Raw genomic sequence first — 21,385 nt, forward strand, 5'->3', positions numbered from 1 at the left:
CATCAGCAGATCAATTGCTACCAACACAGTCTTCCTGGGGCTGGCGAGGCAGCTCAATGGTCAGAGCCCTTGCAAAGCAGCCAGGTTCACACCCCAACAACCCACACACAGAGCAAGCCTGGAACTCCAGCTTCTGGGAATCAGACGCCCTTCTCTGACCTCCACAGCACCTGCACTTTACATGTGTGAACACACGCACACACAACTAAAAGGGTTACTCATTTTAAAAAGTTCTTCCTAGATCTTGATTGGCATTGCATCAAAAGATTCAGTGTGATGCAAACTTCCTCACCTATGTGCGTGATTATTAGAGGCGGTTTTCTTCTATTTTTAAAATGTCTTCGACTTTTGCTTCACAAAATGAATTTAAAAGTGTTCATTTCTTTTTTAAGATTTATTTATTAATTATGTATACAGTGTTTTGCCTTTATGTATGCTGCAGGCCAGAAGAGGGCACCAGACCTCATTACATGTAGTTGGTGGGAATTGAACTCAGGACCTCTGGAAGAGCAGGCAGTGTTCTTAACCTCTAAACCATCTCTCCAGCCCCTCTTTTTGTTTTTTGAACATTACATTTATTGTGCGTCTGTGCACGCACATGTGGAGGTCAAAGGACAATTGGAGGGAGTCCATTCTCTCCTTTCCCCATATGGTTCCCTGGGATTGAACTCAGGTCATCCCTCAGGCTTGGGAGCAAACACCTTTACCTGCCATACGTGCCATCTTATTCTATTTTTCTCTCCTGGTGTTGGCATTATTTCTTCCTCAAATGTTTGCTTGGATTGATAGTATTTCTTCTTTCCATTCACAATGGAGTCAAGGCCTGAGGTTCCCTTGAGGGTGGCTCTCAACGGCAAAGTCCACAGCTCTCCATGCCGTCTGTTTCTTGTTTTGTTTTTGTTTGGTTGGTTGGTTTGGGTTTTTTTTTTTTTTTTTTTTTGAGACAAGGTTTCTCTGTGTAGTCAGCTCTGTAGACTAGGCTGGTCTTGAACTCAGAGATCCATCTGCCTCTGCCTCTGGAGTGCTGGGACAAAAGGCGTGCACCACCGCCATCTGACTAGTCTGTGTCTTCTTGAGGGAGCTTTGGCAATAAGCATATTTAAAAGAAATTCCTCCATTTTCTCTTCAGAAGTTCATTCCCATAAAGTTGTTGGTATTGGTCTTTGATAGTCCTTGTTGGTTGAGACAGGGTCACATTCTGTACCTTTGCTATGTAAACTAGCCCGCCAGTGCCCAAGTGCTGGGTTTAGAGGTGTGTACTCCCATACCTGGCTGAATTGTCCTTTTAATATCTATGGAAATGTCCCTCCTTTATTGCTCTTATTGGTGATTTGCATTTTTATAGACTTTTGTTGGCAAGCATCTTTTCGGAAGCAAACAGTTTTTCCATATTCGTTCTTTCTCTGGCTGTCACATGCTCTGTTTTTTTAACTCTTAGAAGAAAGTCTGGGCCACCAAACTCGGCTCTCTCTTGCCACTTAGTAAAGTGACAATATTTACTCTCTTAATCACGTCTTGAGGTGCAGTCTTGATGGCATCTCTTATATTCTAATATCTTACATCTTTATTTTCCTTTTAGTTTCTTTTTGAAATGCAGAAGTCCGCTCTCTGATGTCTAAGGAACTGGGGACTTCCTGCTCACTCCTCCCTTTTCCTAGACTGCTGGACAGCATTTTGCACAGGTGTCGATCCGATCAAACGCTCGGCAGCGATGCTCAAGTTTTCCATGCCTCGATTTCTCGTTTATTCTGTCAGGACTGAGGGACATGCTGATGGGCCCTGTGCCACATCACCGCCAACTCATCTGCATGTTTAGTGTCCTCACATGTGTTCCACGTATGTAGAGGCACTGCTAACGGCTACCTGCACAGATTTATGTGTCCTTTTGAAATGCCTCTCTTGATCCCTGGTAATCTTCCTGTTCTGTCCATTTCTTATGAACACAGCCCCTCCAGCTGTCTTTTGATGACTATTACTATCCATACCTTTCCCCAGCCTGTCGTTTTGAACCAACTGTGCCTTCATATTGAAAAGTGGCTCCTTTTCCCTTTTTCACCAGAATTAAAGGACCTTGCCCTGGGCTATAACCCCAGACTTTCGGAGAGTCTAGTTTCATGGCAGAGATACTGGCAGGAGTCATTTTAATTGCCACATTTCTATGCAGTTTCAAGGTCCCTACCACTACCAAGAAGCATGCCAGCAACTGCTCATAAACACCATTTAAGTGTTTGGTGGCAGGGCCTCTTAAAAGAGCTGTGAGGTTTTCATGGCTAAAGTTGAGTCAGGAAGATTCTCTTAAAGGAGCCACACCTCTGCTTGCCACCAGCAAACAGAGCTTACTTTTCTTTTTTTAAAAAAATTATTTATTTATTTATTTATTTATTTATTTATTATGTATACAATATTCTGTCTGTGTGTATGTCTGCAGGCCAGAAGAGGGCACCAGACATCACCACAGACGGTTGTGAGCCACCACATGGTTGCCAGGAACCAAACCCAAGAACTCTGGAAGACCAGGCAATGCTCTTAACCACTGAGCCATCTCTCCAGCCCCCGAGCCTACTTTTCTCAATGAGGCATTCTCATCTTGCTTCCTCTGCATCTGGGTGGTGACTGACTCTTCCTTTCCTCTTCCCAGAATTCTCCTAGTCTGGTTGCCCCGCCTATACTTCCTGCCTAGCTATTGGTTAATTGGCATTTTATTAAACCAGTATAACCAATATAAATGACAAATCTTTGCAGTGTACAAGAGTATTATCCCACAGCACCTCTATCCCTCACTCATTTGGTTTTGATAATGTATTTGTTAGTATTCAGGCATCTCTACTGGCCTGACCATGGGGTTCTGCTGTGGGAAGTCCTTACAGCCAAGAGGCCCATACATGCTTTTCATCTGCATTTATAGTACATGAGATCATGCCCAGAGAGAGAGGAAAAAAAGTATAGATAGTTATAAAAAGATAGACAGTCATAGATTAAAGAAGTAAAGATAATGAAATAAATATTAAAAAGTAATAGGGTAAAGAATGAGCCACATAAATATGGAAAATACACAGAGAGTCCAGATTATGAATATTATTGTGCTTTCTTAGAATTTTTTGGTTGCAGAAAGACATTTGATTCTGAGGGCTGCTAAGTTAAACCAACATATATATTTCAAAGGTCTATTGGCTTCAAAATTTGAGTCTAAGGATATGTTACTTTGGAAAAAAGACTCTGCTTTTGTTTCCACAGAAGATGAGAACATGTAGATTCCTTCTAGGCTAATGTGGTTTGATGGAACAAAATCCCCGAAGTCTCCATGAACCCTAAAAATACTTCACCCAACAAACAGCAAGAAGCAGTTTGAAGAAAACTATATCCAAATTCCCAAAATGATTGTTTATAAATGTTTGCTTTCATTTAGAGGGGGTTGATTAATGGTCACAATCAATTTCTAAAATAAATAAATAAATAGGGGAGATATGATATAGAGATGAATACTTTACATTGGTATGGATTTTGATCTATTGATACAAATTTAAGGTAGATTTGCTACACTGTGTATATGTATTTCTGCTTTTGCTTAAGGTATTGTGTTCGTGAGGCTCATTTAAAAATATAACGTATAGGGCTGGAGAGATGGCTCAGTGGTTAAGAGCACTCTCTGCTCTTCCAGAGGTACTGAGTTCAATTCCCAGCAACCACATGATGGCTCACAACCATCTGTAATGAGATCTAGTGCCCTCATCTGGCCTGCAAGTATACACGCAAACAGAACACTGTATATGTAATAAATAAAGATTTTTTTAAAAAAAGTAACGTACAATTAAATACAGAGTGATAGTCATATATGATAAACAAACATTGTAGTCATGTAGTTAAGTTTTCTAGATGTATAGAGATAGGTTTCAGATGGATAGGTATTCTTCAAACCCTTCAAAGACTTACAGAATATGACATTTAAAATAATTTAAGAACTTAGACTTTTCTTGACAGTCTGCTTCTGACAGCACCAATTACTTCAGAGAGGTTGATAGACACTGAAGAAACTTGTTACAGAATTTGCCTTCAATGAGACCAGGCTAGCCATGTGGGCAAGAACTGCACTGTTTGATGGTATGCTGTATGAACTGAACATGCAGGACCCACAGAGAAATGACTGCTGAACTTGCCTAAAGAAGGTGATACAGTCCTTCAGGGTTCCTACTTCATGAAAGAGTCTGCCAGACATTCTGCAGGAATCAGAAGAAGGTGACTAACAAACTGCCAATATAGGTGAAACAACCTTTCAAATTTCCTATTTCATGGAAAGGTCTGCCAGATCCTGTGGTCCTGTAGGCTGAAGATGGGATGCCCCAACATTACAGAAGAACTTTGGGAGACTGTCCTGGCAGCAAGATGTCTCTGTCAATTCTAAAGTTTTGGAAATTGCTTACAATGCACTGTTTACTGTTTACTTAGGTAACATTATATCCTTCTGGAGTTGTTGATGGAATTGAAAACAGTTTCCCTTAGTTATGGTAAAAGATAAATTAGATATGAAATTAGATATAAAACTTTCCAAATACAAACAGACTAAATACTGTGGTTTTTTCTTTTGTTTTTCAAGACAAAGTTTCTCTGTAGCTTTGGAGCTTATCCTAGAGCTAGATCTGCCTCTGCCTCCCAAGTGCTGGGATTAAAGGCATGCGCCACCACCGCCTGGCTTTAGACTAAATATTATAAGTGTATTCTTGCTTGATAACTATTTTATTATTTAATTTTACTATGTTTAAGTTAAAACCTTCCTTTTTAATTAGACAGAAAGGGGGAGATGATGTGGGATGCCCTTTTGTATATATGCTGTCTGGGACAATGGCACAGAGTAAAGCCAGGCAAGAAACACAAAAAGAGATATATACAAAAAGAATAGGCAGAGTGAAGGAGACGTCACATAACTGCCTAAGGAGGTAGATGCCATGTAGCTGCCCAAGAAGCAAGAGGTAACAAACCACATATCTCATGGTAAAATATAAATAATAGAAATGGGTTAATTTAAGATGTAAAAGTTAGTTAATAAGAAATATGAGCTATTGGCCAAACAGCGTTGTAATTAATATAGTTTCTGTGTGATTATTTAGACCTGGGTGTCCAGAAACAAAGGAACAATCTTCATTTATAGGGTTCTGGCAGGATTCAGCTACTAAGAGCACCTGCTGTGCACACTTACTAAGTTCCTTTTAAAAGGGCTCTGACCATCTCCCACCTCTCTCTCTTCTCTCTGTCTCTCTGTTCCTCTCTCTCTCTCTCTCTCTCTCTCTCTCTCTTTCTCTCTCTACTTCTCTGCCTGTCTGTTTCCCCACACACACACTGCCTCTCCCCTCTTCTGCTGCTCCTGTCTCCAGAGGCCAGTCTCCCCCTTTTCTTCCCCCTTTTTATGTTCCCTTTCCCCTAATAAAAAACCTTCACATGAGTTTTGCCGCATGGCGTCTTTCTCTCTCATGCCGCTTTTTAAATTACAACAGCCTTGACATGATTTTCTTCAGGGTTTTTAATGTTTGGGATTCGCTTCATTTCCCGAATCAGCAGGTTTAGAGCCTCCAACAGATTCTTGAAAACACTTTGCATTCCTTCTGCAAATAGTTCCTTCTGCTCTCTCCTTTTCCAAGGTGACAGTTATACGTGCATTAAACCACTTGGTATTTCCTTACAGTGGTTGAGAGTGTGTCTTTGAAGTTCAGCCTTGTTTAATCTCTGTATCTGTTCAGGCGACCTGAAATGCTCTGCCTTCAGGCTCTCTGATCTAGTCTTATCTGAGACTCTCACCAACCGTTTTCATTCTAATTGTATTTTTTTTTCATTTCTAGATGCTACCTTACGGCCTGTGTGTGCTCATGTGTAGGCATGAATATAAAGGTCCACATCAAACGTCTTTCTCAATTGCTCACTTTATCTTTTGAGACAAAGTCTCATGCTGAACCTGGAGCTGACTGATTTGCCTTGTTGGCCTGGGATTCTCAAGGACCCTTGCGTTCTCACTTCCCCAGCGCAGGGATTCACAGTTTGTGGACAACCTGTGGGAGCTGTATAGGAGAAATCTACCTCCTGGTAGACATAGGTCTCCTCCCTTGAAGGTTAATCAACTGGGACAGGTCTGGGGGCTATCTGGGGGACACCCAAGGGAAGGGAGGTTTACCTTAAGGTAGTTGCCAGCTGCCATGGCATTCTGCTGGCTCTGTCCGCCCAGGTATAACGATTTCCTCTGTTCCTTTCAGATGCTGGCCAGAGCTCAAGTATGCTTTTAAACTCCCTAATGCCTTGAGCTTCCTTGATCATTTTCTAAAGATCCTGTCCCTGCCATGTCGCTGACCTCCATTCCAGCATCTCTTCTCCACCCTGTTCTTCCCTTCCAGGCAACTGTGAGGCTTAGCTCACCCGCCCTGGGCTTCTCCTTTCAACTGCTAATACATTGTTCTGAGCTTCGGTTTGAGTCAGTTCTTTGTCCTCACGCTTCTGTTTGGGTTCATTCTTAAATTCTTTTATTAATGAAACGGAGACCCCGAAGAAAGGACGCCGACTTCTCCAGTGTCATATGAGGCTCTCTGCAGGGACTCCCCAAGATTCTGGGTAACATTTCTCTATTGCCGTTTAATTCTTAATCAGTGGAGAAAACTAACCTGCTCCTGTCCCCCAGGCAGCATCTTTTTCTTTCTTTCTGTTTTTAGAAAGACCTCCCTGTTCAGCCTCCTTCAGCTCCTGGAGATCTGCCGGATTGTGACGGCTGCCCTGAGGACCGTTTCTGCTGGTTCTGTCATGTCTGCCATCGCGGGCACTGGGGTCACATTTTCCTTGATCTTTGTGCTGGGTTCAGAGAGTATGAAAGTTCCATTTTTGCAAATTTACATTTTTTCCTGGCTCATTTTTTAAGTTTTATTTATATTTTGTGTATGAGTGCTCTGTATGTACACCTGCATACCAGAAGAGGGCACCAGATCCCATTACAGATGGTTGTGAGCCACCCAAGTGGTAGCTGTGAATTGAATTCAGGGCCTCTGGAAGAGCAGTCAGTGTTCGTAACTGCTGAGCCATCTCTCCAGTCCCCTGACTCATTTTCAGTAATTTTCAGATTCATTGGACCCCTCCAAGCTTTCAAATTTTGAAAGGTTCAGAACAGCTTTCTTTCTGGAAGAAGTTTATCTTCACTAGTAAGGCATGACACTTTTTTTTTTTCTTTTAACAGAGTCTCTTGTAGCTCGGGCTGGCAACCTCACTCTGCAGCTAAGGTTGACCCTGAACTTCTGATTCTCCTGCCACTCCCTCCTGACTGATGGGCTGTAGGCATGCACCACCATTCATGCCCCTCTGTATGTGGTGCTGGGACTCAAATTCAGGGCTTCATGCATGCCTGCTAGCAAGTATTCTACCAACTGAGCCACACCCCAGTCACTAGGCACGGCACTTCTGTGGAGTCTACCTATCCCTTATCTGACAATGTCCTCCATTCTGGCTTATGGAACACGAACTATAACCAGTTATGTGACCCCAGGAGATGTCCTGCCTCCTGCTTCCTTGTTGGATTCTTCTTAAGCTTGGGCAGGTCATTCTTCAAGACTCAAAAAGATCTCTTCAGGTTGCCAACATTTTTCTACACAACTCTCTCCTCTGGTATTTTCCATCATATTCTGGGTTCTTTGGCTTTCCTAAACTCTGACCTCTATGTTCTTACACTTGGTGGCCTTCAATCACTGAAACAAAATACCAAAGACTTGTATTGGCTCACAGCTACAAGGGTTTCAGTCTCTAGTCACTGTCCTGCTGCTCAGGGCCCACGTCAGCTCTGTACATGACATCAGAAGCACAGCGTAGTGGAAGGGGGTCTCTTCACTGCACAGCATCCAGGAAGCAAAGAGAAATAGGGAAGGGCCAGATCCCAGCATCTTCAAGATCACACACCCAGTGACACAACTTCCTCCCACTAGGTCCCACCTTCTAAAGGTTCCACAAGCCCCCAATACCACCAAATAAAGGGTCACACACACACACACACACACACACACACACACACACACACACACCGTACCACCAAAGACCAGGGACCAAGCTCTCCATCCAAGATGCAAACTATCATGAATGTGCTTCAACTCGGGAAGCCAAAGTCTGTTTCCACCCCCTCCTGCCTGTGGCGCAGTCTGGAAAGGACTCCCTCACTGAGCAAAGGGAACATCCCTCGGGGACTGCATTATTGTGCCACCTGCTGCCTGAGAGACCAAAGAGTTTTCTAGTCTATGCAGCTGGGGCTGCTTTGTTCTTTTTGTTTTTAGTTGTCAATGGCACAAGCACAGTTTCATCGCCAAAGCTGTTAATTTTTTATGAGCAGACTCGGGATTCATTTCCTTTCCCCCTATGCAGCTCACACCATCTCTAAACACTAACGAAGGGAGCATTGAGCAAGCAAAGGTCTGTCTAGGCCTCTCTTCCTCCGTGGGTTTCTTGCTGAAGGCATCTTCACAGCTGCAATTTGTAGCCTTTTTGAATCATCTAGGATTTTAACATTTAATGACAGCATGAGAAACAACGGCTTTAAAACACTAAGGTATTTCAAAACAATAATCAATACTGACCACAGAACAGTGTCTTTGAGAGTCTCTGAAAGCCATTAGTATTCGCTTGCAACACTGCAGTGTGACCTTGTGTTTTAGGAAGAACCATTAGCGGCCCTACCTTTAATGAAATCGCAGTTTGAGAAAGCTGGGAATGTGGCTCCTTTGGTAGAGCATTGCCTAAGAAGCACAAAGCCCCGGGTTAATCAGCAGAAGTACATATTGGAATCCAAGCACTCAAGAAGTAGAGACAAGAGGATCAGAAGTTCAAGGCTAGCCTAGTCTACACTAAGTTCTAGGCCAGCTTGGGCTGTCAAGACCCTATCTCAAAAACCAAAATGGCAATGTTGGAGAGATGGCCCAGGGGTTAAAGGGCACTGCTGGGTTTGTTGTTGTTGTTTTCCCCCAGAGGACCTGGGCTCAGTTCTAAGCATTCTTATGGAGAGCTCACAACCATATATAACTCCAGTCCTAGGAGATCAGACGCCCCCTTCTGGCACCAGGCATGTGCACTGTGCACAGACGTCTGTGTATGCAGACAAAAGATCCATAGACATAAGATTTTAAAAAATGAGTTTAAAAACTGACAACAAAAAGAATCGTGGAAGCCCAGTGTTGTGGTTTATAGTCATTTAATGCCAGCACTCAGGAGGCAGAGGTGGCTGGAACTCTCTGAGTCTGAGGCCAGTGCTCCATAGTGCATTCCAGGCTAATCAGTGCTACATAGGTGAACCTGTCTTTAAAAAAAAGAAAAATTTGCAAGATATTTTTAAAAATTATGTTTCTCATGCAAATTATCAAATTTTGTAAAGTTTAAGAAATTATAGAAATGTCAAATACATTATCCTGTCACCAAAAGGTAACATTGTCAATCCTGTTTTCTGTGAGATGCCGGGGCAGTTCGTGGAGAACAGGTAGAGCCTAACCCGGAACAGAATGCTGCCCAGGTGAGCATCCGGCACTTCACGGTGGTCCTGGCCGAGAATCTTAATTAAAACATTCCTCCCGTAGGAAGTGGGAGGCACAAGAGACCCAAGAGTCTTTCTGAAGCCTGGGGATGAAACCGTAGCAGCAGCTGGTAGTGGCCTCAAGATTCCAGTCTCACTCTGGATAAAATGAGGCCCAGAAAAAGGGAGACCTGCTGAGGAAGACCCAATGTACCGGAGGGGCTCTGTTAGAGCTGGGCTCTTGGTGATTTGCCAGTGCGCGGCCCAGCTCCAGTACCCCACAAAGACGGAAGTAGGGAGAGTCAGATGTCCACACCACTCACAGGATCCGAGGGGAAGGCGAACCATAGTTAACAGCACTTTCCAGATAGGTGCACTGGGGCATACACTGACCCCACCCCCACCCCCACCCCAAATGGCACCTTCTAGCCCTGGAGGCACCACCTAATTTGGGCACAGAGATTCCGCACACACCCGGAGTCCGGAGGTCTCAGTGGGTGTCCCATGGAGTGCGCAGAGTCCTCCTCACGACCTCAAGGACAGGTCGCTCAACAAGAGCTGGTTCTCACCTAGTCAAGGGGTTGCCGCCCAGTCGCTATGGCAACCACTGGCCTAACATTCCAGAGACCGGTGGCAGGCGGCCGGCTAACTCTAACCAATGGTGTCCTCTGTTTCTCTAACGTGAAAAGCTGTTGGCCAATCGTGAGAGCCGTTTCAAAATCAGCAGAGAAGCTACCAGAATTTTAGGGTTTAGGTTGATTACGCCAGGATCCTCGGCAGGTAACTATTAGGGAGTTCGTTTCTGAATCTGGGGTTTTTGTTGCTGTTTTGGCGACTTCTTGAAATCCTTAGAACCAAAGGCCTAGGAATTTCGCTCACTCAGAAAAGCCTACCCAAGGCATAAACCTGAATGTTTGTATCCATCCACGCCCTGAGCGCGCGAGAAAAGGTTGATCATACAACTCCGCAAGGACAAGCGTGCAGGTTTCCCAAGAGCTCCGTACCCGATTCACCGCAGTCACAGTGCCCCTTCGCAGCCCGCCGTGAACCCACCAGTGGCGCCTTTAAATTTGTGGGATACGCCTTTTATTATAAACTGTCCCCGGCGTTCTCTGCTCACAGCTCCTGCCACCCACGTCTCAAGAAAAAAAATCTCGCACAAGCCCAGCTGGTCTTTAAGCCTCTCCCATAATACAATATGGTAGCTTCATTCTCTCTTAAGTGCTCCCTCCCTGCTTGCTCTACTGTCCCCTCACCTGAGCCCCCTCGCGTCGCCGAGGTCGCCCCAAAGTCATTTCCTTGTAAAGCCTGCATGATCTCAACATCTCCCCCAGAGGTTGCTGTGAGGCCCTGAATCGAACGGCGTGTGCAGGAAAATGTGCGCGCTAGAAGCTCCACGCGTAGGTTCATGGTCCCAGCTGAACACCCGGGAAACAGCAGCAGGGGACTAGGATGATTGACAGCCCTCCGGAACTGCTGAGCTGCAGGCGTGCTGGGAGACAGAGGATGCCACAGCCAACAGGTGGGACGCAGGCGCAGGGAAGAAGGGGTACGCATGGTTCCCGACACACGTCACGACTCTGCTGGGTGCCTATGCTGAGGTCCTCACTACCTGGTGGGAGCAGCAGGGGCACCTCGCAGGTTTGTGGTTGTTAGCGCAGGTTGCGGGAACGCCAGGCGACCTGCACAAGCCCAGCCCAGCTGTCGGGCAGGTTGAGGTGAGCTGCCATACCCAGGGAACCAAAGCAGCCCGGGACTTCGTCCTTTGGCCGCTAGAGGGGACTCCTCCAGGTGAGTGTCAGGTCTGGCCCCTACGCTTCAAGCGAGCTTGGCAGCGCAGCCAATTATCTCAGGATATCCCGCCCATCGCCTCCTGACAGCCACTCGCCTGCGCAGAAGCTCCACCAGCTTGGGACTGACAGACAGGGTGACAAATCAAGTCTCGATCTTTGAAAGCAAAACACTGACTGCAGCCCCCTGGCAACTCGGAGCTGGGAAGGGATCCAGGAGGCTGTACCTCGGGGTGGCACAGAGTGTCCCGGTTGCTTCTCAGGAGCCTGGGATAGGTGAATCAAGAAGCAGCGCCGCGGGTGAGTCCTGTCAAGACTGAGAGCAGGGGGAACTTGAATTCAGGCTTGCTGTTTTAGGAAAAGCAACGCGTTTTTTTAGCTATCTAGCCTCTCCCTAGTATAAATACGATCTCCCTTGCTGTGGCCAGCTTTGTCGGTTTGGGTCCTGTTGCCTCCGATTTTTTTTTTCTTCCATATTTTCAAGGAGGGTGGGCACGGGCTTGCCTTAATGAAGGTGATTCTGGGCGTTACCAGATGAGGAAGTGGAAGGTATTGCCAGCTCCAGCATCCTGGAAATAGCCGGCGGAACTCGCAGATGGATAGACGAGCCCTGTACTTGGTACTGGAACAGAGGTGTGTCTCCGGTGCGCCGGAATGTCCAGCTCAATGGGAAAGGACCCGAGAATGCCACCCTTCGGTGCTCACAAGTCCCGGGAAGGGAAAGCTTGGCATGAAAATGATAGTCTCTAGTCAAACTAAATCGCCAGGTGGTGGCAAGACCTCCTTCCACACAACACACACACACACACACACACACACACACACACACACCCTTGTTTTCGGTTACAGCTGATTTCTAAATCATCTATTTTTCGTGGCGGTGAGGCTGATTTTTCTCTCTGGAAAACTTACTCGGTGGGGTTAATGGAGTACTTCGAGGCCAGGGGACTGGATTGGAAGCAGGCACTTTGTGAATTCTCTCTCCCTTCTTGGGGCAGTGACCATGAGTTGTGACTGTGACTGTCAACACCGACTTGATTGTGTGCCACTTGGACATATGTTGGTCCTGGAAAAGTGCGTTGAAACCAACACTAAACCCGTCACCAGGCCAAAGTGTGAGCCTTAGAAGGGATTGCAACCTGAAGAGCCCACGGAGGCTTCCGAGTGACTGTGTGCTAGCCCAGGGAGGGCCTCCCTCTGCTCTGTCTTCCTGCTTTTAGAGCCCTGCGGGTTCCCCAGGTAGAGAGAGAAGCTGGAGCTGCTGGTTAAAAGCCAACAAACGAGAGAGAGAGAGAGAGAGAGAGAGAGAGAGAGAGAGAGAGCGAGCGAGCACTTGACTGGAGAAGGTTAGAAGGCCTGAATTCCTGCTGTCCTTTCTAGCTGATCCCCAAGTCCTGTGTGCTTTCTCTGACATCCTGTGGGTGGGGCTGGGTATATCTGTTTGTGGTTATACATCCTGAATAAGGCTTTTTTTTCTCTTTTTTGCCACAATATACCAGGGTTTCTACATTTAGTCAGGAGTGGGTGTATATGCCAGTCACCTTGCCAGGCTCTGAGCTAGGTCTTCCAGAGGAAGCAGGGGGCCCCTTCTATCCCAGACTGGATGCAGCTCTAGGTCTCTCCCAGGTAGGAGCCCTAGCCTACCCTCATTAACGATGCCAAGACAGAGATGCAGACATTTAACACAACATTGCCTTCGCACCCATGCAATCTAATGAAGAGTAATTATGCCTTCCCAGCCATTGGGCAATCCTATATTCATCGGGTCTTACAGGTAAGAAACGTGGGTCAGCAAGTTACCCGATGAGGGTGTCTTAGGCAGGAATTCTGTCTCAGTGGGAAAATAGCAGCTGTGATTTAACTTTAGGCCCTTTGACAAGGTGCAGGTCTTCGTGACTGCTCTGTCCTAAACCTGCATTTGGCATCTCCTAGGCGCTGGGCATGACGTTCGTCTTGTGACATCAGTGCATGTCATTGACATTCCTAGGCATGGAACATGGGGCAGAAGGAAGCCAAAACTGAGGGATACACAGTGTTTTGAAGCCTGGTCTTGGCAGAGACTGTTTAGCACATGCTGAGCCTTTAACTCTTTCTTGGGTGCACGCTTGGGTGATGGAAGCGTGTGGATGGATGGATGAACTACAGGATTAAATTGGAGAGTGGGCCTAACACGGCTTAGTGGTGCAGGGCACTTGCTCCTAACCTTGATGAGCTGAGTTCAGTCCCCACGACTAACGTGTAGGGTGGAAGAACTGACTCCGCAAAGTTATCTTGTGACTTCTAAATATGTGCTATGTCACACACGCGTGTGTGCATGCACGTCCACACAATAAAGAATGTTAGAAAATCAGAACTAAATAAAGTGACACTAGTGGTGTTTGGCACGTGGCAGCCATCTACCGTGTTCACCTTCACGTGCCTTGTTCTGTCGAATTCTCACTGCAGCCAGTGGCATGGAAACACGATGAGCCATATTTTACGGCTACGGAAACTGACTCACAAGCTGATGGCCAGGTACAGGTACACAAGGGAGCACAGGGCAGATCGAGAGCAATTCACAATATCTGAAGGGGCCAGAGAGATGGCCCGGCAGCTGAGAGTGCTCGTCCAGCAAGCCTGGCAGCCTGAGTTTGATCCTTGGAACCCACTGTAGAAGGGGAGAACCAACTCCCACAGCCTCCATTGGCACATGATAGCGCTCGTACTTACACATCAGGACAATAGTAAATTAAATGATTTTAACATAAAATATGATAAAAGGATTATACAATGGAATCTAAATCCATATGGTTATTTTGCTTTGTATGTTCGTTTGGTTTTTTTTTTTCCTAAGTGTAAGAAGATCTTACAGAGCCTTTTGCTATGGTGGTAGGGTTTTGACCATGAGCTCTTGGCACAGGTTTTCCCTTCTGTGGGAGAAGTTTGAGAAACACTGAAAACAGCAGTTCAATGACACCAACAGGGTGCTTGTCATCCCTGCTCCTACTTGAAGCCACATGACAGTCCACACTTTACAGATAAGGCGCTGAGTCACCCAGAGCCAAACTGACATGGGCGTCTGGTCCCACCTCCCAGAAGAGTGCCCTTCCTCCATGCCAGGATTGTCTTTACATTCATTCCTTCCTAAATTGAAAACCCATGATTTGCTGGTTGGGTTGGGTTTTTAGTGTTGTTACTGCGGAATTGGATTACTCTAAGACAAGCTCTCGTTATATAGCCCAGGCTGTCCTGTGGTCCTGCCTAGCCTCGGCCTCCCCTGAGTGCTGGGATTGCGAGCATGTGCCGCCACACCTGATGACGGTTCCTATTGGATGCTCATGGGATCTATCTGTTGATTTCGGAGACCTGGAGAAGTGGATGTGGTCAGTCTTTTGTCCTCGAGTTTATAAAGGAAAGGAAGGTTTAAATTAGGATTGACAGGATGGGGGGAAGGCGAGAAGGAAAGGAAATGGGATGTCTAAGGTCAGTAATAAAGTTTTTAAAAGACAGTCTCTTTATTCGGGGGTCAGAGGCCCGACCATCAGGCCTTCGTGGTTCCCTTTTGCGTGGCCAGATGTGCTTTGCCTGAAGCGCTTTCTCAAGCAATGAAGGTGGGTGCTATGTTTCGTGTACATGAGTTTTTCATGTCCTTCTCCACCAGCAGAGCTTGGCCAGAGTCAGAAGACACGCCTTCACCCTTCTGCTTGGGAGAGACCGTGAGTGAGTTGCCTCAGGGGAGCCTGAGGGGAGGGCTGTAAATCAACCCAGAGACCCAGAGAAGAACGCATTTTGCTGAGGAAGAGACCTAGGAGGCTGCCGGAAGGAGGGAAACACCAGGAGAGATGGCTCCCAGTCTGCACCCTGCCTAGCGGAAACCCCAGCTCCCAGCCAGGCCAGGTGGGATGTGCCTCTAGACAGCCATGGATGGGGCCCACAGCGCAGGCCTGCAGCTGCAGCCTCTCCCGCCCACCAGCAGCTCTGTGAGCCTGAGCAGCAGCGAGGGCTCCTTCTCCTACAAGGCAAGCTCTTCACTGTCCTTTGGGAATGTTGTGGGTTTCTAAATGGTGTCCCCTGTGTCTGTATGCTGATCACTAGCTGAGAGGATCAGCTAGTGGCACTAGAGGCAGGTGCTCCACCATAGAGCGCAGCATGGAATCCAGAGGTAAGAAATGCTCGCTCAAACACATAAAAATAGGGCTAGGGAGATGGCTCAGGGTGCTCTACCGGACAAGGGTGGGGGCTGGATCCACAGCACCCATGTAAATGTCAGGCAATTTTGGCAGGCTGTCCATAATCCCAGCACACGGGAGGCAGAGACAGGAGAGGCCCTGGAGCAAGCTATTTAGCTAGACTGGTCAGGTCAGCCCCTCTGAGTTCAAGCCAAAAACCCTGGCTTCAATAAATAAGGTGGAAAACAAATCATGAGAACTCTGGAGGTTGACCTCTGACCTCCACGTGGCCCTGCACCTGCACACACATGCAAATATACCACACGCACTGAAATCGCGTTGATAAATACAAATATTGAAAAAATACCTTAACTGCGGAGTTAAAACTGGATACACTTCCAGTTAGGAAATTTGAGGTTTATTAATACTTTATTTTAGTATGTGTGTATGTCTGTGCACCTTGCCCAAGGGGGTTAGAAACGGTGTTTCCTCTGGATCTAGGGTTACAGATGGGTGTGAGTCAGCATGTGGGAGCTGGGTACCGAACCCAGGTCCTCTACTAAGAATATTGCATACTCTTAACTGCTGAGCCATCTCTCCAGTCCAGAAGATTTGGGTTTTAGTTGAGAGTCTCTCTGTTCACATCTCAGTCTGCCTTGTCTTTTTCTAGTGTTTTAAGATCTGGAGCCACATTGTTCATAAGGTTTGGGATCCCATGTTTCAGTTCCCCCTCCTGGTGGACCACTTCCCCACAGCACTCACAGACGGTGGAATACGTCCCCCACCGCATGCTTCCAGGATGACTGCCCAGTCGCCTGTTGAGCTGCTCTGTGGGAATCCACATGACAGCTTCCCTGTGGTTGGGCACTCAGGCTGTTTAGACTATGGGATGATGTGACTGTGACCATGACTGAGGGCCATCCCCGGTGCTCATCTCGGATGACTTCCTTGGGTGTGTTTTAGGTTGTTTCCTATGAATAGGTAAAAGTTTTTGCGTCAAACTTTGGTGTTCCTAACGAAGCATATAAAGACTGGAATCGTTTTTTTTCCGTTTGTTTGTTTTTTGTTTACCTCTGAATCAGTTGGTTTCTTAGTTTTATTTCCTTTCACTGGGATAGCAGCAACTTCAGGGAGAAGCTCATAATTCCGGGTCGCAGCTGTCACAGCAGTGAAGTCAGAGTGGCCGGAGACTGAGAGAGTTGGTCACATGACATCCATAATCGGGCCCAGAAAGCAAAGAATGCACACATGCATGCTAGTGCACAGCTCCCTTTCTCCCTTTCCTTGGGACCCAAATCCAGGGAATGGTGCCGCCCACAGTGGGCGGTTCTTCCCACATCAGTTAACCTAAGACAGCCTCCACAGACGTACCCACAGGCCAACCAGATCTAGGCAATCCTTCATTCAGACTTTTCTGCCCGGGTGACTCTGAAAGGACCCATCGCAGGGGCTGGAGAGATGGCTCAGTGGTTAAGAGCACTGGCTGCTCTTGCAGAGGCCTCAAGTTTAGTTCCTTGTACCCACATGGCAGATCCAGGGGATCCCACTCCTCTTCTGGCCTTCCTTGGGCTGTGCATACATGTGGTGCACATGCATACACTCAGGTGCACACGCGTGTGCATAAAACTAAATAAGTTGTCTCACAGTCGAGACTGATAACACCCTGGGCTGAAGGTGATTTAGAGTTCACCAAACACTCTGGTTTTATGGGTTGGGGAACTGGAGGCAAACGGTGGGGAGGGACATACTTGAGATCATGTAGCACATTGGTAGGAGAAGCTCCGGCTTATTTTTAGCTCTGAATGATGATAGGAATCTCGACAAGTCACGAGCGTTGAGCTTTCGTTCTGCCCCAGTGCTGTGCTGCGTTCTTCAAATGTATCTTCCCCGACAGTCTTCTCATCGACACTGAAAGTACATACTTTCTTCCTCATCTTATCGTGACAGTAACACCTGCCTCCTGGCTGTTAGGAGGAGCAAATGAATCTGGCCACATGAAGCTTGGCATACGATGGGCAGCTATCAGCAGGTGTCCACTTTGTGGGCAAGGAAACTGAAGCATGAGGTTTTATGATAGCATGCCCTTAACCACCTCACTGGCATCATGGCTTCTCAGCCAGTGCCCTCTCTGCTTCAGCAGACTCCTGAGTACCCCTGTCACCCCGTAGGCCAGGGCAGGTGCTGGGGAGAGAGACACAGGAGGAGAATGAACGGGCTGTTTTCAATTTAATTCCATCTGATCAGGGAGGCTGGATACACATGTGTGGGAGTTCCGAGAGTCTGCCTGGAATTGGGCTTAGTGTAGAAAGAGCAAAATCCGGCCCTGACGTTCCTCGCTGGTTCCATCCCACCTAGGTAGCTCCCATGCAGAGTTGGGTCTGTTTCAAAGTCAAGGTGGCATGATTTTCTTGCTCTCTGATCCTTCCATGAAGCCTGTCATTTCCACCTGCCTCGTGGCCACTGCAGTGTTCTTGGAGGAGGAGGGTGAGTGATAAGCAACAGTGAGGATCGGGAGACCTAGAATCCAGCTCAGCTTCGTCGTCACGTTTGACCTCAGACAGTCAGGCCCTCTCTTTCAGTGCCTTAGTTTCTGTCTTTGTCAAATGAAAGGGTGGAGTCTGTAATGGTTCCCCAGTCCTGGCTGATTACCAGCCATACTTGGGGGGCTCTGGCTCAGCCTTGAACACATCTCTTTGTCTGCACTGCCTCTTTCTCCTTTTGCAAATCCTGGTCCAGCAAACCTGGACAGCTGTGTGGGTGAGTGAGGTCATCTTCCCTGGAGTCCAGGAGAGGAATGGGCAGGATAGGTCTCCACAACGACTTGCCATTAAGAAAAAAAATGTGGTGTTGGGCTTAGTGGTGCATGCCTTTAATCCCAGGACTTGGGAGGCAGAGGCAGGTAGATTTCTGTGAGTTCCAGACCAGCCTGGGCTACATAGTGAGACTCTGTTTCTGCCCCCACACAAGAGGGAACGAAGGAGGGAAGGAAGAACTAGAGCAGAGAGGTGGCAGTGCAGAGTGCTGAGACCTCAGACTTTGTACTCAGACAGGCTGACGTCAAGTCTTGAGTTAAAGCCTAGGAAAGTCATAGTCCTGCAGGTGAGGCTAGAATCTGCCCTGTAGGGTAATTAGGAGGATGGCTGGAATGCCCAGAATGAGGAACCCCAACTCACATGAGTCATCCATTTCTGCTTGGGAAATTCTACCAATCCACCCAATTCCTTTATCACGTATTCCAACACCTCCCAGTGGGAAATATGGGTCCTTTGTCCAGAGTTAATTAACAGACATTGCCGTAAGCATCAGTGTGTGTTGAGCTTTGGCTGTAGCAGGGACTGAACTGATCCTCCTGAGTCTCTTATAACTTCATCTTACACATAAGGAAACTGGCACAGAGAGGCTCATTAACTTGCCTGAGACCACACAGTCTGTGTAGTCCGTAAAAGCTGGAATTTGAATAATCTACTCATTGTCAAGGCCCAGGGTCCTGGCCACCATTTTTGCTGTTTATATTGTGCCGGGCACTCAGCTAGACTCCCTCTGTTCCTACCACGAGTGTAGGGATGGCTGACACAAGGCAGGTAATGCCTCGCCTGCTAAAGACAGCATCAGGGAGGTGGCTTGAAGCCAAGTTGCAGGTGTGGCAGACCTGGTTCGCTGGAGTACATTCTTTGAAAGGCCAGCCACCCAAAGCCAGTCAGGAGGCGGCTTACCTGTTTACAGCTCCAAGCCCAAAGCATTGTGGGAGATCAGCTTAAGCTCTGAGATGGTTGTGATGTTGGTGGTGTTTAAATGGAGGCTGGCGGGAGCAGACCTGAGGGGGACCTAGACACTGGTATGTGAGCTGACTCACTTGGATGCCGAAATCCACATAGAGGGATTGCCTCTCACCTGCAGCTGCCTTCCTGGAAACATTTCATTTCCTTACAGCGTCATAGGGGATAAAAAAAAAATAAGTTTGGATTAGAAAATATCGGCTTCAGGACCCTGCATCTGTGGGAGAGCTGGTCCTGCCCCTCAACAACCCACACCCCTGTGGTGCAGGGGGCAGTGTGAAGTGGGCACAGGAGATCCCAGCACTCGGGAGGCCGAGGCAGGCAGATCTCTGTGAGTTTGAGTCCAGCCTGGTCTATGGAGTGAGTTCCACGACAGTGAAGGCTACACAGAGAAACCCTGTCTCAAGAAAACAAAACAATAACAACAAAAACAAAAACAACGAAGCAAACAAACAAAAAGGACTGATAGTAAAGGTGAGCCATGGGAGCCAGGCTTGTTGGCACACTTAGGAGTACAGGCAGTGCAGTAGGACCAGAAATTCAAAGTCATCCTTAGGTACATAATGAGTTCAAGGCCAGCCTAGGCTACAGGAAAGGCTGTCTTTAACAAAATAAAAGAAAATAGTATGAAGACAAACTGTAGCCGTCGCTAGAATCATTTCAGGATTTACTGCACCGTAAATACTTTCTTTTGGGAGATTTATAATCAACTTTTATCTTAACATCTGAAGGCCGAGGCCCAGAGACTTGAGGTCATTCCCCAAAGTCACACAGCAAGGAAGTAGCAGAGGCAGGACCCCACTCAGGTCTGCTGTCCTGGATCCCTAGAGCAGCAGAGAGAGACGCTTCCTGCCCTCTCAGCTGTCTCCCTGATACCAAGGTTACGGGGAGCTTGCAGCCGTGGCAGGAAGTAGTCTGAAATGTCACTGCCTCTGTCCAATGGTCCCTTTCCAAGTTTCACTTTGAGGACACTGTGGCCCAGAGGTCTCACTGAATAGATGACTGGGACTCCTGGCTTCTGCCGCATGAGTGGGGCACCCTTTTGTTCCGCAGGTGTCTCCATTTAAGTAATGTGTGATTATCCTAAGCATAAGGCCCATTGCTACTTCTCATCCCAAAATTATAGGGGGGCAAAGAGTCCTGGCTTGAGCTGGGCTCTGCTGGCCATGCATGGGCATGACCTGCTCTGCTGGCCTGGTCTCGTGCCTCCTCAGGTGATGTCTGTGAGAAGCAGTGCCTGACAGCATTTGCCTGCTCCTCCTGTCACCTTGCTCTCTGCTGGAAAGCTGGAGACTGGTGAGGACTGGAGGAGGCGGGGCCTCCAACTGCTCGCCCCTCCCCTCCGAGGTGATAGGTTCTCAGAACAGGCAGATAGCCTTAGCCTCCACCAGGCAGTGTGAACCACACGTCCCTTGGCTGGGACCTGCTTGTTCTCGTTTGCACCTTTAGGGCCATGTCTGTGTTCCGAGTTCGTAAGAGTCAGTGTTCGTCATATACTTGGTGCCTCTCACTGTGAATAATACCCCCAAGGGCCAAGGATAACTCTTCAGCAACTGAGGGAGCTGCTGGGGGTCCAGTGAGGAAGCCATTGGCCAAGCCTCCAGAGCTAGAGTCTTCAAGTTCTGAGGCTGGAGGAGGAAATTCAGGCAGGATCCTTCTTGGCTCTGAATGCCTCGTGCCAAGCCCTGAGGGCAGCTGGTGAATGTGTGTCCAAACTGTGTAACCCCTGGGCGGTGGCAGCTGTCCGTGACTTTAAATGTTCATAAAACTAGACCACGCACCACTTCACAAGGGTTCGGGGGCATAATTAGTGTTGATGAGGCCCTGGGAGACACTCAGATCGGAGGGCATGAGCGACGTCTGTTTGTTACTCACTGTGTCGGTCTGTAACCGGCTATTAAGTGTTAAGATTAATGTGCCGCGCAAATGGCTTTGCTGAGCAAACTCAGCTGCCTGCGTCAGCACCAAGTGGAGTACTTACACAGTGCCCCACCCCCCGCCCCCAGTTCCTTCTCACCTCTGAATAAACTCAGAGAACACCCTGGAGACCGTGTGGGGCCAGCATGCTTATCAGGAGGCCAGAAGTCACACTTCCGATCCCAGGCCCTCCTGTCTGCGCTCTGGTCCGGTTGTGGTACCTACCTCTCCGAGGTTTACTTTATG

At 47.5% G+C, this 21,385-nt stretch overlaps 2 protein-coding genes across 10 annotated transcripts in view; one reads left to right on the forward strand and one right to left on the reverse strand.

Moving 5' to 3' along the window:
* The window catches only part of Stpg1 (sperm tail PG-rich repeat containing 1), a 46,393-nt gene extending 35,492 nt beyond the window's left edge, over positions 1–10,901 (reverse strand). Inside the window, exons 1-2 of one of the 5 annotated variants that reach the window (XM_087907022.1) lie at positions 9,983–10,757; positions 8,683–8,741 (exon numbers count right to left, since the gene is read on the reverse strand). The gene's annotated coding sequence lies outside the window, so the exon portion shown is untranslated. The other 4 variants (XM_048443204.3, XM_048443207.3, XM_048443208.3 and 1 more) reach the window with 4 other exon arrangements.
* Nipal3 (NIPA like domain containing 3) overlaps positions 10,893–21,385 on the forward strand; it is a 40,544-nt gene continuing 30,051 nt past the window's right edge. For 2 of the 5 annotated variants that reach the window (XM_048443195.3, XM_048443200.3), the window contains exons 1-2: positions 11,448–11,598; positions 14,942–15,296. In XM_048443195.3, the coding sequence (XP_048299152.3) occupies positions 15,198–15,296 (99 nt within the window). In that variant the 5' untranslated portion in view covers positions 11,448–11,598; positions 14,942–15,197. Of the gene's footprint in view, positions 11,031–11,446; positions 11,599–14,938; positions 15,297–21,385 lie in introns of those variants that run through there. The other 3 variants (XM_048443197.3, XM_085690505.2, XM_048443196.3) reach the window with 3 other exon arrangements.

This window comes from Myodes glareolus, chromosome 6 (genome assembly GCF_982192425.1).
Source record: "Myodes glareolus chromosome 6, mMyoGla1.1, whole genome shotgun sequence".
Classification (NCBI taxonomy): domain Eukaryota; kingdom Metazoa; phylum Chordata; class Mammalia; order Rodentia; family Cricetidae; genus Myodes; species Myodes glareolus.